General features: G+C 39.4%; 1 protein-coding gene across 1 annotated transcript; it reads right to left on the minus strand.

The window, feature by feature from the left end:
* Window positions 1-25,842, minus strand: LOC134537434 (heat shock 70 kDa protein 4). Its single transcript, XM_063377861.1, has 12 exons — window positions 25,352-25,842; window positions 23,836-24,034; window positions 22,278-22,400; window positions 21,299-21,777; window positions 21,003-21,079; window positions 20,665-20,920; window positions 16,544-16,671; window positions 14,684-14,898; window positions 8,315-8,458; window positions 6,661-6,900; window positions 3,166-3,447; window positions 1-738 (listed from the first exon to the last, which is right to left on the minus strand). The coding sequence occupies exons 1-12, from the start codon at window positions 25,465-25,467 to the stop codon at window positions 559-561; spliced, it is 2,439 nt and encodes an 812-aa protein (XP_063233931.1). The 5' UTR covers window positions 25,468-25,842; the 3' UTR covers window positions 1-558.
* Window positions 25,843-26,045: the final 203 nt, after the last annotated feature.

The following is a 26,045-nucleotide window of genomic DNA, read 5'->3' on the forward strand; positions in this document are numbered from 1 at the left end:
TTTGCTTAGTTATGTTTTAATAGTAACATTGGCCTAGCTTAACATCAATTTCTTAAATAGATCACAACTTTACAAATTTCACTTTCAAAAATTCTATCCATCTTAAATTTACAAGCATTTCACAAGCTGTGCACATGCACAATGTATTTTACAATTAAATGCAATTTTTATGTGACATTAACCGTACACCTGCTAATTCAAATAGTAATACTTGTTGACTCGAGTCTCCTATGTATATGAGGGCACATCGACCGGGGCAGTTCTGGAACTTGTTCTATGGAGAGCCATTAGTAGCTTTGCGATGCGAATCACAAGCACAAACAAACTAGGCGACTATAAAAACTGACATAATAATTTAAAGACCTTAGAAAAACCACGCGCAAACAAAACACTTAAGAGAGGAACGCAGTGATGAGATTATGGTGGAATGACGAAGCTGTCATGATGAGGTCTACGACACAGATTGCAACTGTGCAACACTCTGAGCAGCGGGTGCCTGCTCAAACCATATCATTTACCCTAGCACGAGCACTTTCACACAAACTGCACAACGGAGGCCTACTCCACGTCCATCCCGTCCTCCCCGGGTTGCGACGGCTGGTGGTTCTGCGCGTGTTGCGTCTGGTCGCCGTCCGCCCCCATCTTCCCGTCGGCTCCCTCGGCGCTCTGGGCCGGTGGCGGGGGCTCCACCTTGGGCTTCGGCTTGTTCAGCACGGGCCCCACCGTGCTCTCGAACGTCTGCAGCAGCAACAACCAGGCACTCCAGTTACGCACGCTAAATTCATTCTGTTTCAATCAACAACCCAAGAAATTTAAAACTTTTTGTGTGAAATCAAAGTTTGGCATGAGAAATATTTACGCTATACAATCTAGATTTCTAGTAGAAATTACTATGTATTTAAAATTTGGTACCTGACAAGACACTAAAATTATTTTCTCCCCCTTTATTAAGTGGAGAAAAGCTAGTGTCCTGTGAAACATCCGAAAAAAATTACTGAATTAAGGTGGACAGGTAGAAATGTTTTATTTCCACTGATTTCTATTATTATTTCAGATTTTATTTGGCATATATAAAAATGTAATTAATTTTTAGTTTAACTGATGTAATTGAATTTAAAAGTTAATGAAGTGATTTCACAAAAAAAAAAAAAAACTGTTTTTTTTTTTTTTTTTTTTTTTAATATATAAGTACTACCTTTGAATATATATACTGTATAGAAGTCGCCAGCCCAGGTTAAAAATTCTAATACGGTTTTGAGGTAGTTGGTTAATTCACCGCCGCAATCGCCACCATCTCTAGGGCATCGACTTGTGGTGGTCCCTAGCGGACAAGTGTCCAACTCTTCAGACACCCCTTCCACCTCCTGTTGAACGACGTTGAGCTGCAGTGAATGATGGATGAGGGGTGCGGGGAATGACAGCGGGCGAGTGCTGCGCTCTAACGTGTAAATAACAACTAAGACGATACAGGGCGTTACGGCAGCGCACTGCAGCGGTGAAGTTCCCAAGCTGCTCATTATACGCTTCTGAAAAACGTAGAGTAAATCCTATCCACTCGCGACTTCTATACAGTATATATATTCAAAGGTACTACCTAAACAGTATGAACAAACAAATTATGCAAATCATGGTGTTCTCAGACTGTCACCTGGAAGATAAGGGTGCACATACAGCACACCTATTCAGCAATAGCCTGAATAATTTTCACCATCAGCCAAGTTACTTACAGAGATTCATCACATGCCCTGTTACTTATTACTTCCCCTTAACCATCTTCTTATTTGTATTTTGAGATTTAGTAAATTTGTAGTTAAGGCGATCAAATACCCAACTGTTCAAGACATGAAAATAAATCTTACGATTTGTTCAATGTATTTTTTGTCTTGTCCATCAGATTACATTTAATCTAGTTGACTTCATTACATCCATAAACGTAAATATATCGTATGTCCTACCCTGTTTATGTTAGATAACAGGAGTTAATTTTAGAGTGCATTTTAAGTACTTACTATGATCAGCTGTAAGTTACATTGTTTTTTTTTTTTTTTAAGCTATATTGTATGAAGGATCCAAAGACCGCATGCAGGCGTAGACATGTTTATAAGACATTTTCAGTATCGTAAAGTCATTTGGAATTGCTAATTTTAACAAACCTTTGAATAGTTAATGTAATAACAGTTTCAATTTTCACTGCTTGTGAGCAGGGTGTCCACAAGGAAAAAATATTTCGTACCAACTTAGGTGAGAAAAAAGTACTAGATTAGAAAAAAAAAAGTACTAAATTATAATTTGTTATGGTTTTTAACAATTTAGGAAGTTATCATGACATTGCAATGCTCGAACTTAAATATCACACCACACACACATACATTCCATAGTTTTTTTTAAAATAATTGCGCTTAATAATAAAACATATTGGAGTTACTGTAATATTATTATACCGTATATACTCGTGTATAGCGCGCCCTTTTTTCCCTCAAGTAAAGGAAAAAAAATCAAGGATGCGCGCTATACACGGGAAAAAAAGTTGAGGCGGGGGAGGAGTGTTAGTCGTTAACTGCGGGGTGATGGGTGACCCCACACACACACACACAACCTGGTCTCTCGTACACACACGCTCACAAACACACACACACACACACACGTGCGCGCGCGAGGTGAGTCATCTAGTCCTCGGCGCCAGCTTAGCAACTGTGATGGGAGTGGTGGTGTTTAGTTCTGTCAACTGTGAAGGTTACTTGATGGTCATAGTCCCGTTCCTGCCTGCCTCCCTCCCTCCCGCCCTTGTACCAGTTGTGACGATGATACAGCGCTTCATTATCTTCCATCTACACAGCAGAGTTTAGCTTGCCCGGTCGTTTCAGATGGTACAGTATGCCACAAAAATTTTGCTTTCAGGTGGAAGAGTACTGAATTTAAGTATTTTCCTGACACATCACCACACATCAATGTAAATAATCATTTGTTTCATAAGTAATTACTTAACAGGAGCCACAAAATGTTAGTAAAATTTATTTTTTGGGGAATAAAATAATTTATTTTTTTGAATTTGTTGCAAAAATCGTGGTGCGCACTATACACAAGTAAATACGGTATTAAAGAAAAATGTACTAGATCTGTACTAGACCACTAACTAGTAGGAAAGTATGGCGTGCTGCGACGGACCTGCCTCTCCTGCCGGATGGCGGCGACGGTGACGGCCGGGTCGTGGCAGCGGGGCGTGCCCGCCAGCAGCTGGCGCTTCTCCTCCAGCCAGCGGTGCGTGCTGCCGATGGCCTGCTCCACCTTGTGCACCTCCTCCGACGCCAGGTGGCAGTAGCGCTCGTCGCCGGCGCGCCACTGGTCCACCGCCTTGCGCGCCAGCTGCAGCGACGCGCCCAGGTCGTCCAGCACCGCGCCGCGCTGCTCCCACTCCGCGCGCCGCGCCTTGATGGGCTCCCCTTGGTTCTGCAGTCAGCATCACACACACCGCCACCTTCCACAGGACGTACGCTGAACGAGCCTCCGTCACGCTTCAAGAACAAGAGATTCACACACGTGTTCGCGAGTGTATCGCCAAGGGTTTCCTGATTCCACTTTAATAGCAACCAAAGTTAGCTCATTAGAGTTTCTTGTGATTTACAGGAACAAAAAATTACCGTATTCACTCGCGTAATGTCCGCCCTCGTATAATGTCCGCACCCTTTATTTATATATCCTTAAAAGAAAAAATTTAAAATTTGCATAATGTCCGCACCAGTCGTCTACGGCGGGCAACACAACTTTGGCCACCCCCAAAGGACACAGTACGAATGGAAAGTTGACGGCTCTGTAAACAAAGCCGTGACCTTGAGCTGTCCTTTCTCTCCTGTCCTGAAAGGGTGGGTAAATTCGTTGAACTGAACAAAGCACGGTAACGGTAAACACAGCTGACCAACACGCATGCAAGTTCAAGGCGTGAGTTTCAAGTCGTGTTTTGTAGTGTAGAGTACAGAATGGGTAAATATAAATCCTTCACTGTGCGGTTTAAATTAAGAGTTGTTCGTTATGCTGAAGAGCATGGGAACAGGGCTGCTGAAAGGGAGTTTAAATGCACGAAAAAAGTGTTCGTCAGTGGCGGAAAATAAAAGAACAGTTGCAGTCAACAAATGCAACACGGCGTGCGTTTCGCGGACCCAAGGCTGGGAAGTTCCCAGAACTTGAAGTTAAAGTTTTAAACTATATACGTGAATTAAGAAGTAATGCCTGTGCCGTTTCGTATGAAATGGTTCAAGTAAAGGCATGGGAAATTGCGCGTTCCAATAATAAGACAAAATTTTGTATTTTTGTATTTTTCCTCGCATAATGTCCGCACCCCATTTTTTCGGCCAAAAATGTGGACAAATTACTGCGGACATTACACGAATGATTACAGTATGTACTAATCAAGATCTTATCAATTAAATTATCTGAATAAGTTATAAATTACACCCAGCTAAATACTACTGTAAAATTAAATTAATTAGTTATTTGTAGACATTGTAAAAAAAAAAAAAATAGATTTATTATTTAAAAAATTTAAACTCCTATCCTGTGGGGAAATGATGAATGCATTAACGCAAAAGTTTTAAATATGGAGAAATAACATTGGGATATAGTATGGAAGTGATGAAGGAAATATGATTTTGTGAATGTAATAGGCGAGAAAACATATTAAACATGAACTAATAAGTTAATTTTATTGTACGTCCTAGCACTATACATATGATGCTAAAAATATTTTTCCATTTTGTGCAAATTTTGGTTAATTTTGGTGTTATATGAGATAGTGCTCTTCACAAACCTCAACAGCAGGTTAACCAACCTTGGATCTTGATGACTGTAGCATGCAGTGTTTCCATCAAGTTTTGAGTAAAATGCACACCATGCTTTTTCATGAAACATATTACGAAAAATTGTGTGCAGTTTGTTCTAGTAAAAACTGTAATTTCCCGAGCTGTCGAAAGCAGTTGGCAGTTACAGCCCTAGGAGGCATCTGGTCAATCACTGTGTGTCTACCAGAAAAAGTGTCATAGCATTTTAGGGTTGCAGTCTCATAATGATGTAAGTTAATTGTCAAAAGTTCACCATCATTCCGATACAAAATTCCATCCCTTCGACACTTTTTGAATGAAAAAAAAAAAAAAACATACAGGAGGTTGTCTGTAAAGTGGTTTACGGACGATACTTTTACGTGATAATGTCATAAGAAAACATTGATGAAAAAGTACTTATTGATACATTGTTAATTTGTAATGACAACGTCATGTACTTCCACTTCGGCGCGGCGTAGTTGTCACCCCTCCTACCCATCACCCCTCCTTTCCCCTTTAAATACGACACGATTCCTTCTCCGGCCAATTGGTAATTGATCCCCCACCCTTCTGGTTTACTGCGCTTGCGCGGTTCCCCTTCTGGGGCGCTGCTTTCGAGGATTTTAGGTGCTAGGTCTCATGGCCTTTTCAGCTGTAGCCACCGACGGTGTCGGGTCACTTTGCATTCGAGCAGCATGTAGTTCCTTTTGTACCTTTTTTAAGTCAGTCAGGGGTACGGTGCTGGCGAGCTCTCGACATGGTAAGCTCCTTCGCGGAACTTGGGTTTGTGTGCTTGGGCACCAACAGGTTGTGGCCCTGTTCTTAACGTCAGGTGATCGTTATGTAGCTTAATGATATTTCTTCTAAATTATTTGTTTCGGCTTGCCACTTGGAAATTACGTTTGGCATTCTGCAGTAGGGTAACCATGTCGAGTAGTCTCGTGGTACGTACGGTTTTGTGGTTAAATAATTTTTTCAATTCTTTTCTCTTTTTTTGTAGTAGTAACTGTATCATGCTTTGCCAGTTCTATATTAGTCTGGTCTACGTTAACAAGTTAGGCCGTTTGTGGCATAATGTGTTGTATCTATTTGACTTTCTCTTTTTGACATTCACTGCTAGCTAGCTTTGGTTTGCGAGAGTCCGATTGTGGAACTTTATACTGTAAACTATAATAGTTTAATGTTATGTTTATAAATTTGTGCAAGTTATGGTTGTTACAGTTACAGAGAGCAGTATTATACAGTATTATCAGTATTATATCAGAATTATTCAACTATGTATTTTGTGAAAGAAACTATTTTGTACCTGTTTATAATGTATCTATTCGCAGTTGAGAGGATAGTAAAGATGACGTCAAGATAAAATTTAACTTTGCTTATACCTACAATAACACACCTCTAGTAGCCATTCCTAATCCAGCTTAGGACATTGCCATTTGTTTTCAGGTACATATTTTGTGAGGGTACTTTTTTATAGTTTATCCATGCGTGGGTTGGAGGTTATTTGCTGATCTGCAACAAGTACCCTTCAAATTAAAATTTGGTAACTTGTGATTTTATTAAAATGGCTTTGAGCTAGATGAAAATACTTGTAATTAAATACGAATCAATACACTTAATTACATTCATCCACAATTTGATTTTTTTTCTTCTTCAATTTTTTCAAGTTTAATGTGAAATTATTCGTTTAGAAATAATTATGAGCAATTTTTTTTAGAAATAAACTGTAATCAAATTAATGTCAATGAAGTTGCTAATTTAAAACGATTAAATTGAAATAATAAATCAAATTCATGAAGCTGATGCTTTTGAAAAGCCTGATGCGTGCAAGCGAGCGGAAGGTACTGACCCGCAGGGAGGTGAGCTTGTCGACGTACGTCTGCCGGTTGCAGTCCTCGCCCTCCTCGTACAGCCAGGTCTCCATGCTGCCCAGGTGCCCGCAGAGCTGCTCGCGCTCCGTCTCGGGCACGAAGCCCGCCAGCTCCTCCTCCGCGGACAGCTTCCCGCGCAGCTCGTACACGTACTCCTCCAGCGCGTTGCGCGCGTCCACCCGCTCCTTCTCCTGCTTGTCGTTGGCGATCATCTTGCCCTGCGAGCACCCCGCGCTTCCCTCAGGCCGCGCCCACTTCGCTCCCGACACACAGGTGTCAAGTGCATCACACCTTTTACAGACTACTACTACTACTACTTCTTCACTCCCAACAAACAGTTTGGGGCAAAATAGAAAATGTAAAAAAAATTAGCAATACGTCGGGAAAAACTGGGAAAAAAATAAATAAATAGTAATTAATGAAAAGCTTGAAGGAACAAAACGTGAGGGTCAAAAGACAGCTTCATGCAAAAACTGTATCAAAAATTGCAGATAACCCCTTTCAGTGAAACTTTTGTCAGTACCTAATTTATTTTTTTAATTGTAAACACTCTTTTTTTGGACTTTTGTATGGTAATATAACCTTACAACATAATTATAACGCATTTGTATAATTATTATATAATATTAAACAAAAATAAAATTAATTTATTTCACAGCCAAAAAGTATGATGTCCACTATCCACTAGAATGTAGGTACAAGTAACCCCCACGTTCAAGATTTGATAAATTCCATGTAACATATATAAATTGCCATTTCACTGATCCAACAGACCGAAAAGGTTAAATGTTAAAAAAGCAAAAACAATTTATTCTTTGCAATTTATTATTATTTATTTATTATTTATTAAAATTTGTGACATGCACACCAACAGCCGAAGCTTTAGAGGTGTGCACAGAACAAGTAATACAAACACGACACATACAAACGAATAAATACAACATAAACAGGATAATAAAAGACGCACATACAAGCGAATAAATACAACCTACACAGGAAAATAAAGGACGACACAATAACAAACAAAACAAAACAAAACAGCAACTGAGATAATTTTAACTAATTGATCTAAAATTGGAAGAATAAACAGGATTATAAAATTACTCAGAATATTAGGGTAATCATAAAAATTAAAATTTGAAGTTTTTAATAAAATTTTCATATTTATTGAAATTTGAGATAAGTCTGTAAATTAAATCATTATTATTGTGTAAGGAACATAATACATAGTTGGTTTTAATGATTTAATTCCCCATAAGACCTGGCTTTCTGATAAGAATGATACAGGAATTGAATCGTGAATAATATCGGGATCAATGATACGAGGGTGGTTGGTGGATGGTACATATACACTAGCAAAGTACTTAGCAAAGACATTAGAAAGAATACCAGGATCATTACAGATATCACCATTGACATTAAGAGAATGGGATTCACTATAACCATTTTTCATTTATTTGGTATTCTTCGGGTTAATGTACTTAAAGAAAACAAGAGAATAGGCATATCAGCCTTATTTTACAAGCAAAATTCGAACTTGTCAATGATGTTTACGTAAATTTAAAACTAAATTAATTTTTTCCCCCCCAAGCTAGCACATTTATTTGAAGTACATCGGCAAGGCCAACGTACCTCCAGCTCTGCGAAGCTGTTGAGGTCTGCTTGGGAGAAGCCGTGCGAGCAGACATCGATCGGCAGATCAACAGTCTTCACCAGTTGCTTCTTCTTCCTGTCCGTGTCCCTCTTGTCTGCGGGCATGGGTGCCTTCTCGTCCTCCTGCAGACAGTCCGAGCGGAGTTTACTGGAGCGAAGTAGGGTTTACTGGGGGAGCTGTTGGCTTAGCACACCCCTCAACTACTAGGTTACAGGTTTATTTGTCTTAGTAGTACACGGTTCATACCTTTTTACAATAATACAAATTATGGAGTTTCTAAGCACACTTTGAAGGAGTCTCGAAATACATGCACTTGAATTTTAATATTTTACCAATACGTAAAAAAAAAGCTGCAAACCACTCACTAAATAAATGCAAGCACAAAGAGTATTCAAGAAGCTGAATACTATTGTGAAACACTAAACAAAACAGTGTGATATTTTTTTACTGCGGATGGACCAATAAATTCATGGAACACAATAAAATTCAAGGTGCTCCTTCAAATTGAATTCAAGAAAATTGGGAATATGCCCATCTCTAATTATTATGCAACTCAATTTTTAAATTAGTTTTATAGGATCCAATGATGAAATTTAAGGACTTGTAAGGAAATTAAGGTAACAAACAAACCTGGTAGTACCTGTTCCAACAAAATGACATTCTTAAAACATGTAAACACTTATGTATTTGTACAAAGAAACATGTATAATATTTATTTTAAAAGTATCTTATAATATAACCAATATTGATAACAATTTATTTTCTAAATAAGTTTCCATTGCTGAATATCAGCGAAACTGCAAAATTCATTTTATGCTCAACCCTAGAAAAAAAAAATAATGGTTTAGTTTTGTATAGTTAGTATAGTTTTGGTTCCAGTTCTTTTAAAATAGTTGATCCAAAACTGACTAGCTAGCATGTTTTATTCCATAATCATCACACATTTAATACTTTTATGCAAAAAACCATTTTTTGTTTCAGTCATTCATAAAAATAAAACCTATTCATGGAAACTACATTTATTTAAAAAGTAGAGTATACAAAAGCAGGCCAAACATTTAAATTAATAAGTCATGTAACAAAAACATTTTGTTCAAATTTAAAAAGAAAAATGAAAATGGTGCCCCGAATGTGAGCCGGAACTAAAGCATAAATATCATTGAATACACACCACGAAAGAGTGCGGGTTGGCTATCAAATGAGTTAACTCGACTAGACATGAGCATGCGCATTGCATGCTATCTGCAAGCTATCAATATCGATATTTGATGACGTGTGTGGGCTCTATATGGGAATCAACATAACCAAACGAATGATGCCAACTAGGCTAAAAAATTTTACGCGGTACACAAAGCAATAAAGACAACCAGATAAAATTAAAATTTCTTTAAAAGAAAATTTACACCTCAGACAACTTTGTATTTCTGTTAATTAAATTAATTAAACAATAATATTTAAATGAACATTAGATTTCAAATTTAAAATACATTGTTTTATACAGGAAACCTACCTACACAAAGCGATTGGAATCTAACAGCGGGACCAAAACCACCATGCAACTTGTAGGAGAGAATTTTTCTCTCCAAATTTAGATTCCCTAACATAACAGTGCGACGATTATGCGATAAAACACGGTATCTTTATTCTTAGGTTTTTAGAATTTTATATTTCTGTTAAAAGTGTGGTATATAAAATCAGTCAGCCAATTTCTTTGCACAAAGAAAAACATGTTAATTTGCAATGAGCTATGCATTGTAGGAAAACCTGGATTTTTTTTTTTTAATTTTTTACATTATCCCAGTTGCAATCAATGCATTGTTGCCTGTGGTGTTGCATTTTTCGTATTCGCGTGTATAGAACTCTCCGTCGTGACATCACAATCCAAGATGGTGGTCAGCCCCTCACCCAGGACCCAGGGCCAGGGCTCAAGACAACGCTCGTCCCCCACCGACCTTAACAGACTTGGATGGGGCAACATCACACGACCCTTCTCCCACCTGGACATAGCACCAAGCAATTAGCATCTCTCTTTCCTGCTTTAAGTCACACCTGGAAGAAGCGAATTTCAGGACCGACGAGGAGTTGAGTCGTATGCTACCTGCACGCTGAGGCAGGAGTGTTCTGTCTCATGGGTATACAAACAATGCTGCACTGCATGCAACAATGCATCAATTGCAACAGGATTATGGGGGTAAATTGTAGAAAAATAGTAGAGTCCAGGCATTTCAACAAACATATTTCGTTGCAAATAATAATGTTTTCTGTGCATAAAACTGGAAACCTTATTTTATGGGCATCCTCGTAGTACTCAAAAAAAGATCGTAGTACTCATTTAAACATCCTACAATAACTAGAGATGTGCATTTATTGAATTTGATATTTTTACGTATAAAATGCTGGGGGAAAAAAAAGAAAAACTGAAAATACCTTCCAAAACCTTTGAATAATATGAAATTGACACTTGAAAAGGCACTTACACCAAACATGGCACCATTACCAAAGAGTATGATTTGATAGTAAAATCTGTGAATGCTAACAGTTTAGACCCTGAAAGTTGCACAATCAATAGCCTAGTTAATATTTTGAGTTCTCTATGCTGAGTTATGCTTATGACCAACTACTGTTTGAGTGAGAATTGCTTCTATATTATTGTTTACATGTTTGTTCACCTGATTAAACATTTTCCGTTAGGATTATAAATAATTGCAATCAAGTTACACTTCTACAAAACAAACTGGTTAGCAGAACCTTTTTTTGCCTGAAGCAAAGTTAAGATTTTTAGTCATTACAACAGTTCAAGGCAACCTATATAAACAAAACATACAAGCAAAACTTATGGCATTATAAAAAAAATTACCATACTAAAGCTGTACAAAATAAATTAAAAAAAAACTATACAAGTAATATAAAAAATACATATGAGTACCAATAATAGTGAACGAGAAAGTGAAACTATCTTCACCATCGGGATCTGGAAGCCAGCATAAATGGTCAAACCTTGATATTCAGAAAAGTCTGTGGCGACGACATTGAAACTCTTTAAACACAGTAGCAGCAGCGAATTATTTTAATGCAAATTTTGACGGTACCCCACACAGAGGCAACCGCCACAAGTGGTGGGAGATGTGACGGGAAAACGGCCTTGCTGCCACCATGCCTACAACCCCTACTGCATGGCTGCCCCTCGCTGTGATCAGGTCTTGCAGGGTCGCCTGCAACCGCAACATTGTGCTTGGTTGCCATCACAAGGAGGGCACAAGCTTACTCCTCGTTCACTCGACCAATTGCACCCCCTTGCGATTTAAAAAGTGACCACCCGGGCCCTCAGAATGTATGTAGCGCAGACTGCATGCGCCTGTTGTCTTGGTGTGTCGATACTCTGGGGGCTCGTTGCTAGGAGCCGAAAAGCACACAATAACAGCTGGGGGTCGCCGGTGCACGAACCCAAGACCTGTTAATCGTGCAGGGCAGGAGGGACACTCAACACTCCCAGAAACAGCTAGCAGGTCTCTGTGGGGGAGTGCTCTCTGGGGCCATGCGAGCTGCGAGCATCGCTGTCACTGCTGAATGTACCATCTCACTCCCTTGTGGACCGTCCAGGAAGTTACCGATGAACCATCTCTGGCCAAGGTTCGCAACGATTTTGCACCGAGCTTCATAATCATACTTTTCCATCTCCATAGCATTCATTCTTTTGGCTAACATATCAAACAATATTATTACATTTTAACTGCACTACAAATTCAATTTCCTTCAGCAACGAATTTACATTCCCTTTGGCAGTTCTACAATCTACAAAAATCTACATTGAACCTAAAAAAAAAAGCACTGGGCATGCAGAACAGTTGGAACTGCTTCCAGAATCTTAATTTAATTTCCTCCTCAATATTTAATGATTTGCTCTCAGTACAGTTTTGTTTCGAGCCCAAGTGCATGTCACATAGTGCATGCCCACTGCAAACAGCTCTGTCACCACCGGATATTTGTACATGTACATGTTCTCGTTACATGGCCGTGCAACTGGTGGATGTTTACGAGTGAAGTTGCCACACGGATGAAACACTGCCCTTTGCGAATAGAAATAAACAGAAATCACAGTCGAAGTTACGAGCCCTACAAATCCTACACACTTCCAAGTCCCTCTACATCCTTTATTTTCAACCTCAACCAATACCTAACTACGATAGTTCATAAATACAGAAAGAGAGTGGCAACCCGTTGTCTGGAACTCTCAACGGGCCCACGATTCGATGCCTGGATCTAGCCGTCGGACCACGAGACCTGCGACCTGCGAGGTTGGCGACACACAGCGACAGTGTTGTCTGAATTATCAACTGGTTTGAACAGACACTGCTTCCTTAAAGTTGAACCCTCAGCAAAGAACTTGCTCCCAATAAAAGAGTAGGATATGACTATTTGTTAGTGACTTTGCCACTAGATGTGTTAAAGATAATCAAGCTTTTTAAATAGGCCTGTACGAATACTGGTTTTTAGAAGCAAAGCGAACATCAAATCAAATTTTTAAAATATACCCAAAGTCTAATTGAATTGCAAATATCATTCTCGGCGAAGCTGTTATCACTTATTTTATAAAATACAGGTAAAAGTAAAAAAAAATTGTTAAATGTTTGTAATGTTTGAATTGATTAAGTGATTAACCAGTTGGGGCCAATGTATAACATTCAATGAAAATTATAAAAAAACACATGAAAAATATTAATATTGAACAATCATTAAATCAATCTCTTTGAATTTTTTTAAGTATGTAGTTAACTTAATTCCAACACAAAAAAAATTTATGAATGACTCTTGTTTTCAAGCTTTGAAACAAATGTAAAGCTTCACATCAACAAAACTTTAAATAAAACTAAAATAAAATTTTCTAGCGAAGTCAAATCGAAAACTAAAGAGAGCTTTGGTCTTTTCACCGAGTCAAAGCTTCGCACAGGCCTAACTCTTAAGTATAAAGTTAATTGTGGTATGCCACAGTGCACTGATTTGGGAACAAAAACTGCTAAGTGTTTCTTAAATGTGAGGAGACTAGGAGAGGGAGAGAGTCATACTGCAAACGAATTGGCAAATTTATTTCATAAAATGACAGTGTTCTCTGTTTATGTATAAAAATGACGCTTTACTTTGTCTCGTCATGGACGTCCAAAGAACAAGTCATTTTCATTTGAATTTTAAGTAATGATGCTACCTTTCGACAAACATATGTTCAAAAAAAAAATTTCATTGTAAGGCATTGATTTGATCTTCTTAGTGGTTAACTCAATAAATTTAAATATGTGAAGTAGATGTGTAGCAAATGTGTACAGACATGGAATGATCGTTAAATGTCATTTATAAAAATATCTCGGAGGTGACAATGAGTGATTTACATTAAACAAATATGTAGCGGCAAAAGCTCTGCGCGTTAAGCAACAGCTTCTTCAAATTCTTCATAATATTATTAAAATGTTAGGCTATTAAACAAAAAAAAAAAAAAGCATAAATTTAGTACATAAATATTTATTTTAATTTAAAATATGTATTTCCATAATATTTCTTATTATGGTGGCAGCCAAACTTAATAGTACACACATTTAGTCCCCTATGCAAAAAAAAGTGATCTTGGCTTGCACAAGATTTACTGGTCGCCTTAACGTACAGAGCAAAAGCTTCAAAAACTTGAAATTTCTACAGTATTCTGTAATGGCAGAGTAGTTACAAAATACACTACAACTATCACTTCAAATATAGTGTACTAAATTTTTTAACCTATGTGTTGTTGTACAGATACGTATAAATCAATTTCCGGTGAAAAATTGTCTAGGCAATAATGCAGGAGGTTGTAAGTTGTCTCTGAATAACCATGATAAATTAATACGAAACTACATTTCCCTTAAAACTCTACAACATACTTTCACCTCCGAATCAGGTAGTGCAAAAAACCGACACCAGAAAACCTACAACTCCACAACACAAACTATGACCTACGACTACAAGCTATTAAAAACGCATCCTTCAAGAATACTGAGGAGCTAGAGAACGCACGGATAAGAAGCGCTAATTCATTCAAAAAAAGACCAATTCCCAATCTGAAAAGGATAAAGAAACGAAAGCAGACTGGAAAAAAAAAAAATGAATTAGCAGTAGTGGTCACGTGACCTCACCCTCCGCCCCCGACCACTGACGTCAGCTCGTCCATACATTCTCTTGGACTCCCCGCTCGAGGACACGATCGACCGACGAGCGACACCTACCGAATAGAACCACGCAAGCAGCCTGCTGCGATAGTCCGCGGCCTGGCGAGCGCTAGCGTACCCGCCGAGGAGGCCCCGGCTCCTCTTCCTGCCGTTGCTCACCTCGGGCCCCACGTGGTTGTGCTGCGCCTGGTCCTGCTCCATGCTGTCGGCCGCGCCGGCCTCCTCCGACGCGTCCTGGTCCCCCGCCTCTCGCTTCTCCACCAGCGACGCGCTGCTCACCGTGAAGATACCGTTGTTGTTCAGCCTCACTTTCACCTTCACCTTCTGGCTTTCCCCATCAGCTGCTGGCTTCACGTCCTTGATGGTGTACTGCCCTGCAACCACCCCAATGATGGAGCTCATCAGGTTAGGCTACATACAAATGCAAAGTTAGCAGTTTTTTGCAATAAAATTTTTTTTTATTAATTCTGCCTACCGTCAATATTTTCACGTAAATATAAGTGATAATCTAACCATTGAAAGTGATAAATACCGTATTTCCTCGCGTAAAGGCCCCCCTTTCCCCCCCCAAATTTTCGACTCCAAAAGAGGGGAGGGGGCCTATACGCAAATTTGGAGGAAAAAATTAATATTACTTTTTTTTCAGGTATGAAAAACTAACATTTAATAAAAGCAAAATGAAATACTGCCACAACTTATTTAAACACCAATTAAATTTTGATTAAATGAAACAGCTGGCGGAACGACTGGCAAGTCATGCGTCTTTGTTCTAATGAGGGTGGTTGGGGGAGGCAGCGATGAGGCAGGAGGGAGAGCGAGGCAGAGTCCACAGGGGGGAGAGGTAGCGCTGCAACAGGGGGGGAGAGAGGCAGAGGCGTGGCTTAACCTCCCTCCTGCCAGCTAGCCTGCCAACCAGACAAAGGAGTGTAGGTACCTGCTCCACCCACTTCCCTTCCTTCTTCACTTTACCTCTTCTTCACTTCTTCTTCTCCGACAACACTGCACATCAACACAAGCGCGCGAGTCCAGCTTTCTTTATCTTTGTCGTTTGAGATACGACTAACTGCGTACGTCTGTCACGCCTCACAACAGTCCTACTGAGAGCGGACAAACTATAATACCAGTCTCTGCATCACTGCCGCTTAAAAAATCACCTCCCGCCGCTCACAATACACGGCTTGCTGTTTGATGCATGCGAAGCTGCCCTGCCCTCAGATAAACCCAGAAAAACATGTTTTTAAATTTTTTCTCAAAAATGTTTACAAAACGAGGAGGGGGGCTTATACGCGGGTGGGGCCTCTACGTGAGCAAATACGGTATAAACATTACTACCATTTGTTTTCTACTTTTGTAAAGTCGCTTGATGCACAAACACCAAGTCTACTACCTACATATTGACATCTCATGAATGTTGATGCACCAACATTATTTTAGAGTTTCATACGTCATGTCTAGGTTGATACTTCGTGGGCGACATGATAACACATCCATAAACTGGCCACCACTGATCTAGAGAGAATACTCAACATAACAGAAGGGAAATGTAGTTAGAAAATGGCATCAGGATGAACATGAAAACAGAGTGATGACGTTTAGCTGGAGGAAGAGAGCGACTGGGAAGAGAAAAGAAACGGGAGAGGGGGGAAGCTCCACCACGGCAGTGAAGCAGAGGGCTGAGGAACGGGGCAACTTGCCGACCACCACTCCAGAAACCCGACAGTTCAAGGACAATCACAACTAATCTACATCCAACAGATGGTGAACAGAAATTAAGAGAGCCATTGGAGAGCAATGCCAACCATTCTGCAGGCACAAAACCAAAACAAACATAAAAAAAATATTTATTTATATTTTGTCGTTTTTGCAGAACCACATACTTTGATGACTGCAGTATTTACTGGAACCCTCTTATTGCCCTTTAAAAAACTTACGTCACACAAAAATTTAGTCCTATTTATTTCATTTTACGGTGATTTGTATTTTGATCCTTTACAGACAAAAAAAATCAAAACTACTTACCAATGAAGGGTTCTGGATATGGAATATTTCCACTGTAGAATGCCTTAATTGAAAATGGTTCCTTCCGAAAGAATGTCAGCATCTTTGAAAATGGCACTGGGTGATTCTGTGGGAATACTTCCATTTCTCTGTAAAATAAAAAAATTATAAAGAAAAATTAATGCACAAAAAAAATACAAATAATATAGTATGCTAAAGAATTACAAAGTAAGTCCTAGATTAAAGGACATTTGTTAATTAAAAGACACTATATTTTAACATGAAAATGTTTTTAAAAAGGTTTCCATATTAAGGTCCTGCCAGAGCTTTTGTTGTTGCCAAAAATTTTAATACATCTAGTGACTCAAGAGTTTTATTGCCAAGTTTTGCATGTATTCTGAGAATAGACCACTGTACGTTGCCTGTTAGTGCACTTACGCCATCGTCATCATTGGGATGGGAAGAGGGTTGGAAAAGAGCCGAGAAATTCACCCTGCACGACCAAATTATTAGTCATAACTCGGCAACAGAAAGTGATACATTGTTGTGAGGATATTGGGGCACTCCAAAAGGTTAGCCAAGCAGAAAAAAAATGGGGTCAAGTGAAAAGTTGTGGTAGGTGACAATTTACAAAACAGAAATTAAAACTGCTTGTTTCAGGTAATGCAGCACAATTACAGTAGTATTCAGCGCCAGAGGCAGTGGTTAAAGGGATCGAGTGCTCAGGTGACTCGTTCGTTCACACAGAATCAGAGCACCAGAACATGGGAGGCCCCTTCATGAGCAGTGTAGACTTTGAAGCATTGGGTGCTATTGTAGGGCCACCAATTTCATAGACCAGTACAGAGGCTAGCATGGCTGAAATCAACTAACTATGAAGACCAGATTATCAAACCACGTGTCTCTTATTTCTCGTTTCACTACCCAGTTTTAAATGTATTAAATGTAAAAATTACACTTGATAAATGTAAAATATCACTAAGATTAAGCAGAAAAAAATACAGATAAATAGATTTATGAAAAGATGAGTTTCATTTCTACCTGATGGTCCAAGAGATGTTTTCACGCAAAAACCAATTATGGTAGTATAGCGATACTACCCACCCTGATTTTATTTTACCTTTAATTTGATTAGCAGATGCCAAACTTGTTACTGCAGACATTTCACGTCACAACTTACGAATGGGCTAATACTCGAATTGTCTGTATGAACACTTATCAGAATGCTGCACTATTTACACACATGAATAATGTGTCACTGAAGGACGACGAGAGAGTCCGCTTATCTTTTCTCTTGCACTTATACAAAAAAAAAAGTTAAGACATATTGCTAATATTTACGATGCACGTGGCAAACAGAACGGCAGCTAACTCACCCCTTTCACTGGTGCATGCATCTCATAAGGGAAGCAGCAGGACATTCACCAACTTGCCGGACAGTGACGTACACAAGCTGTATTATTCCAAACGGTTTTGTAGCCGACATTAGCCCTTCATTGTACAGGCACTGTGGGGTGACTGTGTTTTTACCCCAAATAAATACCGATTCAACTCTTGCAGTTCGTATCATGCAGTGAAATATTATGCCAACTGGATGTAAACAGAACATAACAGGAAGAAGAAAGGTGCCGAGTTTCGCCCCCTCCATCCAAGGCATATGAGGGGATACAGCCACATCACGCACTCTCTCACTTCAGCCGATTTACACGCACCAGTGTTGACAGTACCGTAAAACAACAGACAAGGTTTAAATAGTCTTCTAGGAATTAGGCTTGTTTTATCCAACCTCTTTAAGGTTTTTATTTTTTGGCTGTGCTGTAATGTGTCACACCTCCAAGCTGCATGACCGTAAAGATTTTACATTGCATGTTAGGCATATTAGGGAGGTCTAGGAACGTAACCCATGACATTAACATTGTTCCTTATGGGAAAAGTGATTTAATTTTTGGACTTTTGCTTAACTGACAATTTCCAGGAACGTAACATGTTCGTTAATCAAGAACTTACTATATACATCAACCTAAAAAAATGAAATAATGAACGGAAGAATTATTTTATCTTAGTCTTTCTTCACTTCTTATTGACATGAAGAATCAGGAGCATTCTCTAAAACTGCAGCAGTGCTCTGCCTAGCCTCCAAATGGGAGCAGTTTGCTTTCCTGCCGTTAGACAAGAGCAATCCTGAGAACTGCAACTGTACACGGACCTGTTTGAGATTTACGTATAAATAGTACAACTCATTCATATTTTTTATACATTACACACTGTTTACTTAAAACACCCTTCTTCCAAAACAAAACTGTGATAAGGAAAGAGCAACTAAGACAAGCATCTCAAGTTGCAAAATTCATACAAACATAGCATCAATTAGTACCCATTTCATTTAGCCATTATGCAAACTCAAGTCCTACACTATTGCAGTCATTAATAAAGCCAATTAAACGAAACTACAGAATTACTACTTCCACACAGGCCCGTTAGTGTGAGTTGCATGCACATACGGACAAACACCAATGCTTGCTGCCACACCAGCGCATCCACTAACAAAGCTTGTCTGCCATTACACCGGGTGTCAGGGTCCATCACGGGAGACTGCATCTCGACAGCACTGCTACAATGAAATTCTGCACCAGTCAAAAATGTTTCAAAGTAATGGTTTTTTCCACATCATACACATACCTGTGTTAGGCTTAACACCAATTAAAAGTACAAAAAAAGAAAATCACCCCAACACGCAAGATTTCACTGTACAGTGCCGCACGGTCATAAATGGACTTGTTAGGACTCAGTCGCACGCCTGTGGTTAATCTGGGCAGTTAGTGCAGTGTACGTACCGCGAACAACACGCCACAGAGGAAAATAGCGAAAGAAAGTGTTTACAGTTGAAACAGCGCGTCCTGTGGAAAAGAAAAATGGAAAAATGTTTTCTTTCCTGCTGATAAATTGCTACGACATTATTTGAGGGCAACGACATGAGAAACATAAAAGAGGAGTGGCAGCAAACATTAGGAGGCCATGCCATCTTAGATGTTTACACTGTGGCAGCAAACATTAGGAGGCCATGCCATCTTAGATGTTTACACTGTGGCAGCAAACATTAGGAGGCCATGCCATCTTAGATTTTTACACTTTTGGCTATAATTCAAATTGTCAAGTCATTATCCTAGTTAGTGACATGACGCATATGCAGCCAGAGGCAGACGGGAGGGAGGGATAGGTAAGCTGTCACAACACCTGGAACTACCAACTACACAGAGATGTATGTGGAGCCACCCCTGGAACTACATTCTTCCTACATCCCATCACATCTTTTAAAAAGTTTGATTCGTTCATAAATTAACATGTTTATATCATCAAATTCATTCTTTTATTCTAGTGTCTGTAAAAAAGTACGAAAAAACCTAATTTGTTTTCTAAGGAACTAATTTACAATACTATTTACATTATTTGTACTATGTATAAATCAGTCAAGGCCCTCATCAAACATAATAAAACCTATCACACAAAATGTAATCAATAACATCAAGAAACATCCTAAAAACATTCGGCCATTATGTCAACCTTATGTAAGACTCTCCAACAATTAGCTTTCAATGTGAGCGGGGTTGTATCTAATGACCCTTATTATGTTCAGTATGTTTCAAGTGTATTATGTTGCCCAAAAAAAATAATTCAATATTGAATACCAGCCAAAAAAAAAAAAAAATCTTTAGGGCCATGTCAGTAGGTCCTTACAGGATATAACTTCTGTAATACTGAAGCTACCTAGTGAACATGAAGCACCTGAGCCACCCAGGGGCTAGGTGACTCGTTTGTGGAAGAATTATGGTAAAGCGGGGCACTCTGAAGTCATATTGAAATAATACACGCGCCATACGTATATCAAGACATTCTGTATCTTTGGTGAGGCGGGAATGTGTTTGCTGGTTAACCTAGAACCGGAAACCAATTTCTAAGAACCGGGAAAATAGTGTAACCGACACATCACTTAATATGTAATCCTGAATATTTTTATATTAAATTTTGTAAATTTCATTTCAATTGGAAAACTTGTAATCGTAACAGCCTACCAAGAACCGGAACGGTGCAGCCGTGCCAGAAGCAAGCCAGCGGTCACGAAGCACGCCACACACGAGACTCACCCTCCGTCACCCAGAGACGTGTCCCACATCAGCTTGATGGGGAAGTTCTGCACGTCCGAGATGGAGAAGTCGCGCACTTTGATTGCCGGCGAGGACATGGCGCACTGCAGCGCGCACCCGCGCGCAACCGCCTCGTCCTGGTTCAAGGTCGTGCTGGCCGGCTTGCCGAATATCTGCTCAATCAGCTGCTTGATGGCCGGCATGCGCGTCGAGCCGCCCACCACTTCCACCGCGTAGATCTCGTCCAGCCGCAGCTCTGCAGCACAAACCACCACGTCTCCTTCCCGCACGCCTTCACCAATACAACACAACCACTGCTGTTCGTAGAGCAAACTTACTGCAATCCTCCAACAGCCTCCGCAGCGTTCTCTCCGCCTGCTGGAACAAGTGTGCGCACAACTGCTCCATGTCTGCCCTGAGAACACACAGCAAACGCAGTGTTAAGAAACTTAATAATTCATTTCAAATATACCAAGTTTTGAAAACTAAAATTTTGAATCATTAATTGAATGCCTGCAAAGTGTGTTTTCATAAGCAATAGATGTAATCATTAGCTAAAGCAATGATTTGCCATAATTCATTTAGTTTTAAACTGTTGTAAGAACCCGGTTCCACAAGTCTTTGTGTAACGCACCTCTTCATGTCCCCGTGCACATCCTTGTCCTCCATGAAGCACTCGATGTTCATGGGCAGCTTGGTCGAGTTGGCCGACATCTGCCTCTTGAGCTTGTCCACCTCGGCCAGCAGGCGCAGGAAGGCGCGCGGGTTGGTGCGCGGGTCGATGCGGTAGCGCGCCTGGAAGTCGCGGCAGAAGTGCTCCGCCAGCACCAGGTCGAAGTCCCGCCCGCCCAGCTGCGGGTCCGAGGTGCAGGCCAGCATGCGCAGCTTGCCCTTGTTGAAGGCGCACGCGAAGGCCTGCAGGGACGAGTGGCCACAGTCCACGAACACCACGTTCCTGGGGTGCTCCTCCGGGGCGGGCAGGTCCTGCTTGTAGATGCCGTACGCCAGGGCCGTGGCGAGCGTCTCGTTCATCAGGCGCAGCACGTTGAGGCCCGCGATCTGGGCCGCGTCCAGCAGCGCGAGGCGCTCCGCGTTCGTGAAGAACGACGGCACCTGCACCCGACACCTTCCCTCGCTTCACACACTCACTGCAGCACTGCATCAATGCCAAGTGTCTCCACTGAAAGTTAAACTATCCTATTTCAAACACGGTATGCGTACATGTGTATTTATTTTATTTGTGGCATGCCCACCAACAGTTTTGCAACTTTTTAGGTGGGCACGAACATAGACAAACACAAATACACGAAGAAAGCAGTCCTTGCCCGTGTCAAGGTACCGCAAGCATGTCTGCACTACGCAAGGAAAACAATCCGTGCGAGTAGCCACCATAAAAAGATATCGACATTAACACCGAAAATCAACGTTGAAATTTTCAAATCAATTTGAGAGCTTTCCTCTTCAGAATTATCAAGGACTTCAATACTGACAAGAAGAAGATTATGCATAAAGAAGCAGTAAATTATACACCCCTATTAAGTCCTTTTTTTTATAGTTATTAGTTATATAATTTTAGGAACTTAAGTTAAAATACACATTCACTTGGCACTCACCGAGATGACACAGTCATTGACTTTGGTCTTCAGATTGAGCTCCGCAATCTCCTTGAGCTTGGTGAAGAGCATGGCCGTGATCTGCTCCGGCGAGAACACCTGGTCATCGTCCAAGTACGACACCTGCAGACACCAGCGTGCAACCAACAGTCCGGCACGACTACCAAGTACCCAGGGACACTCCACGATATCAAGTGAGGCAAGCTGTGTCTTAAATGTACCACACTGACAACACTTTATGAGACCTCTTTTGTGGGAAATCCGTAACTGTACCGCAAATCTCTATTCTCTGGTCGAAACACCCATTCTATGGAGAATCCTCCTCCTGTGGGGAAATACCCGTTCTGAGATTAAGTCCTAGTCAGATGTGCAGATTTGCTGGACTTATGTTCTTTTATGTTATAAATTTTCTGATTCAGCCCGAGTGGAAAAAAGGGAGATGTTGTATGGCTATCATTTGAACATACTGAGAACCAAAATACCTAACTAAAAAAACCTGGTATTAAAAAACAAAAACCGGTTTTTTTTGTTTTTAAAAGCTTGATTTAAACAAAAAACCAATTTTTTTTGTAATTTTTTTTCAAAACATATATTACATTTTTAATTATATTTTAGATTATAATTTAGTCAGGGTTCCCACACTTGTCGGTACATCAGCCAATGTCTCATAGTTTTCCCTGGCTCACCTAACAATATCACTACTAGATCTTTCCCAAAATTTGTAACTTTTTTCCATCAGCAAATATCAGGTCAATGGTAGACCCGCCTTCTGTACACCCAAGCTGCTCTTCATGCCATTTGCCTGAGTGCCCTTCCTTATCTTTGTTTCCAAGATCTTAGCAGAAGAATTTTAATGTAATACTGTCACATTCCTTGGTGTTGGTAATATTACTTACTACTCCCAAAAAACTCATCAGTACATTATGGATATTGTAAAATTGCAGTCTTTGGTTAGCTACATTAAATATAGTAGTTCCTAACACTATTCTTATCTATTAAAAAATGTAGGTAACCTAAAAACTTCATAAAAAAGTTTTAAAAAAATTAAAATTAACTATTTGCAATATAGGCCCCTAACATTTGTCTGCAGATAATTTCAGAATCTAAAAAAATGCATTCAATTTTTTTTATTAATTTTTTATGTACCCCACTACTTGATAATTACTTAAGACATTTCTATTGAACAACCTGTCACACGATAAATCACTCACTGTTTTTGGAACATTTGTTTAAGCAATAATATTAAGTAATTTTATATGTTTAAGAATATTACAATGTTTGCATAGTAAAATTATTTTAAACAGATCAATTTAAATTGTATTTAATAACACCCTGGTCACTAACAACACGTCGTAACACTTAAGTATTAACAATCAATCGCCCAATATGGCTAAAATTTTCACCTTGTTGGCCAGTTTTCATAATAAAAAAAAAATTGTACGTTGCCAAAAGCCTACACTTTCTCAAAAAAAGCCAGTGGCCACTAAACCTTCCAAGAGTATTCAATACCAGAGGTCAAGAGAGCATACGAGGGAAATTTCTACGGCAGCTGGCGCACCTTAATACCAATGTTGCCACCCTGCGTCTCGACCACCCGGAACGGCAGGAACTTGAGCTCTTGTTGCACGGCCGGGTCCGAGAACTTGCGTCCCAGCAGCCGCTTGAAGCCGTGTATGGTGTTCTTCATGTTGGTCACCATCTGGTTCTTGGCCGCCACCCCCAGGATGCGGTTCTTGCCGCTGAACGCCACGCATGAGCTGCGGAGAAGGAGCCAGCACATCTGAGACTTCCTCGAGTCCAGGCTACTTACTAGGCCCACTTCAGATAACAAAGAAAAGTGACCTAAGCTCTTTAATACTAAAGGGGTTTGGCAAAACCTTTCATAGATAATAAGTTTTGCTTTACACTCCTCCAATAATCAACATACTCTTACACCTGCAATTAGCTGTCCAAGACATTTGTCAGACTATTCATTCACATCCCACCAAAAGGAAAACGATAAAGGCGAAGTTGCTTTGAGATAAGTTGTTTCTGTGGGGGTTAGAACAAAAAGGAAAATATTTCTTACTTCAGACCTTAGAAAGAATTTTAAAATACCAAGCATTTCTGACTATGCTACATGCAATGATTCTCTGAATTCAAAGCTCACAACCCAGTTCTTATTTCTTACATCACATGTTTACATTGATTGCTCCAGCTCCCAGTTCCCGATCAATTGTTAAGTGTCCTCAATTACAGAACACAACTGCCAAGAGTTAGCTAAACTGCCCCTATCAACATTTTACTACCTAGCTTGTAGTTTGTTTAAAACAGGTAAAAATTAAAATAAAAAAAATGCTGTTTTGAATCACAGAACTTCTATGAATAAAATTAAACACAGTATAATTTGTAGATAAAAAAAAAATGTTATTCACCTTCAGTCCAAAATTACCCTACGGTAGCTTTAATAATTACCTTAATTCAACAATTTAAAACCAATATTAAAATAATCCTAAACTAAATTGGGGGCTAGCTAAGATCCCTTTTTTTTTTGTGTCAAGATAATATAAGAAAAAAGTACCATGCCAGAGGTCTTTACTACTGTCGCAAATATGTTTTACATGAAGGCAATCATAAAATATGTCCACTAACATCTGTTTGCCTGGTGGAAAAAGAAAATTTTTAAAAATTCGTATTAATAGAACGTACTACTAAAATACATTAATAGCATATATGCATAAAAGATATGTATACACACTACTTAAATCCATAGTTTAAATACGGATGAATCATACGCTGCTACAAACATGTCATGACCAAATTCGGTACATCACAAAACGAAGTGTGGGTTCAGCTGATCGTATATGACCATTGGAACCGGCCAACCATGACACAACAAAATAAAACGAGTCCTTGACCTAGGAAACCATTAATGGATAAAAAAAATCGACCCTGCATAAATTACCTATCAAATAATATAGTAAATTCTAGAGCCAGTAAGTATTTACCATCACAAACCCTTGTTTATCAGATCATTCAGAAAATCAAGACCAAAATTATTCGGAACTGGGTTTTATTAAACAAAAGGTACTTACGGAGTTGCTCTTAAACTATAATCGTTGGCGACGGTTTCAATGCCGCCAGCCCTTGCTACGGCTACATAACACGATTCATTTCCAAAATCAATTCCTATCACAGACATTGCAGCCATTTAATTTACAACAACCAGCACCAAACAAACAACTTAGCTTCAGTCTTGAAAAACGTTCACTAGTTTGATAAAAAAAAAATACTTGTCAACCGGCTTAAGTATTCGTTATTTCCAATGAGACAAAACAACCACCCAATGCTCCGAACAATGTAACACGCCTCAAGACGTCACAACCTGCAATGCGCTCTAAAAAGCTTCTGAGATTTCGAGGATTCTAGAACCTTCTAAGGTCGTGACGTCTGTGACAGAAATCATTTTCATTTCAAAAAATTGGCTATTGGCAGCAGAGAGAAGTAAATTTTATATTATATAAATTAATAAATTATTTTTGATGTAAAAAATACAAGTTAAATATTTTATAATAGTTCAGTATATAATTTTTGAGTTCTAGTTATTTTCCATGGATATAAGATCAGCTAAATTTTTGTGTCACCTTTACAGAAAAAAGATTCTCTAAGAAAATTAAAAAACCAGAAGCAAAAATTTATAATGAAAGATAATAATTTTACTGTTTAAAATAAAGTGAATATAAATGATTATTAAACAAATTGGGAAATGATAACAAATAAAATGCTTAA

This window comes from Bacillus rossius, chromosome 12, assembly GCF_032445375.1.
Source record: "Bacillus rossius redtenbacheri isolate Brsri chromosome 12, Brsri_v3, whole genome shotgun sequence".
Lineage (NCBI taxonomy): Eukaryota > Metazoa > Arthropoda > Insecta > Phasmatodea > Bacillidae > Bacillus > Bacillus rossius.

Excerpts from the sequence above, each read along its gene's own strand:
- LOC134537434 (XM_063377861.1), bottom strand. The coding sequence starts at position 25,467 with ATGGCTGCAATGTCTGTGATAGGAATTGATTTTGGAAATGAATCGTGT. Across the intron at positions 21,080-21,298 it reads GTGCACGGGGACATGAAGAG|GGCAGACATGGAGCAGTTGT; the intron begins GTGCGTTACACA and ends GTGTGTTCTCAG. Across the intron at positions 16,672-20,664 it reads ACGTCTCTGGGTGACGGAGG|AGAAATGGAAGTATTCCCAC; the intron begins GTGAGTCTCGTG and ends TTTATTTTACAG.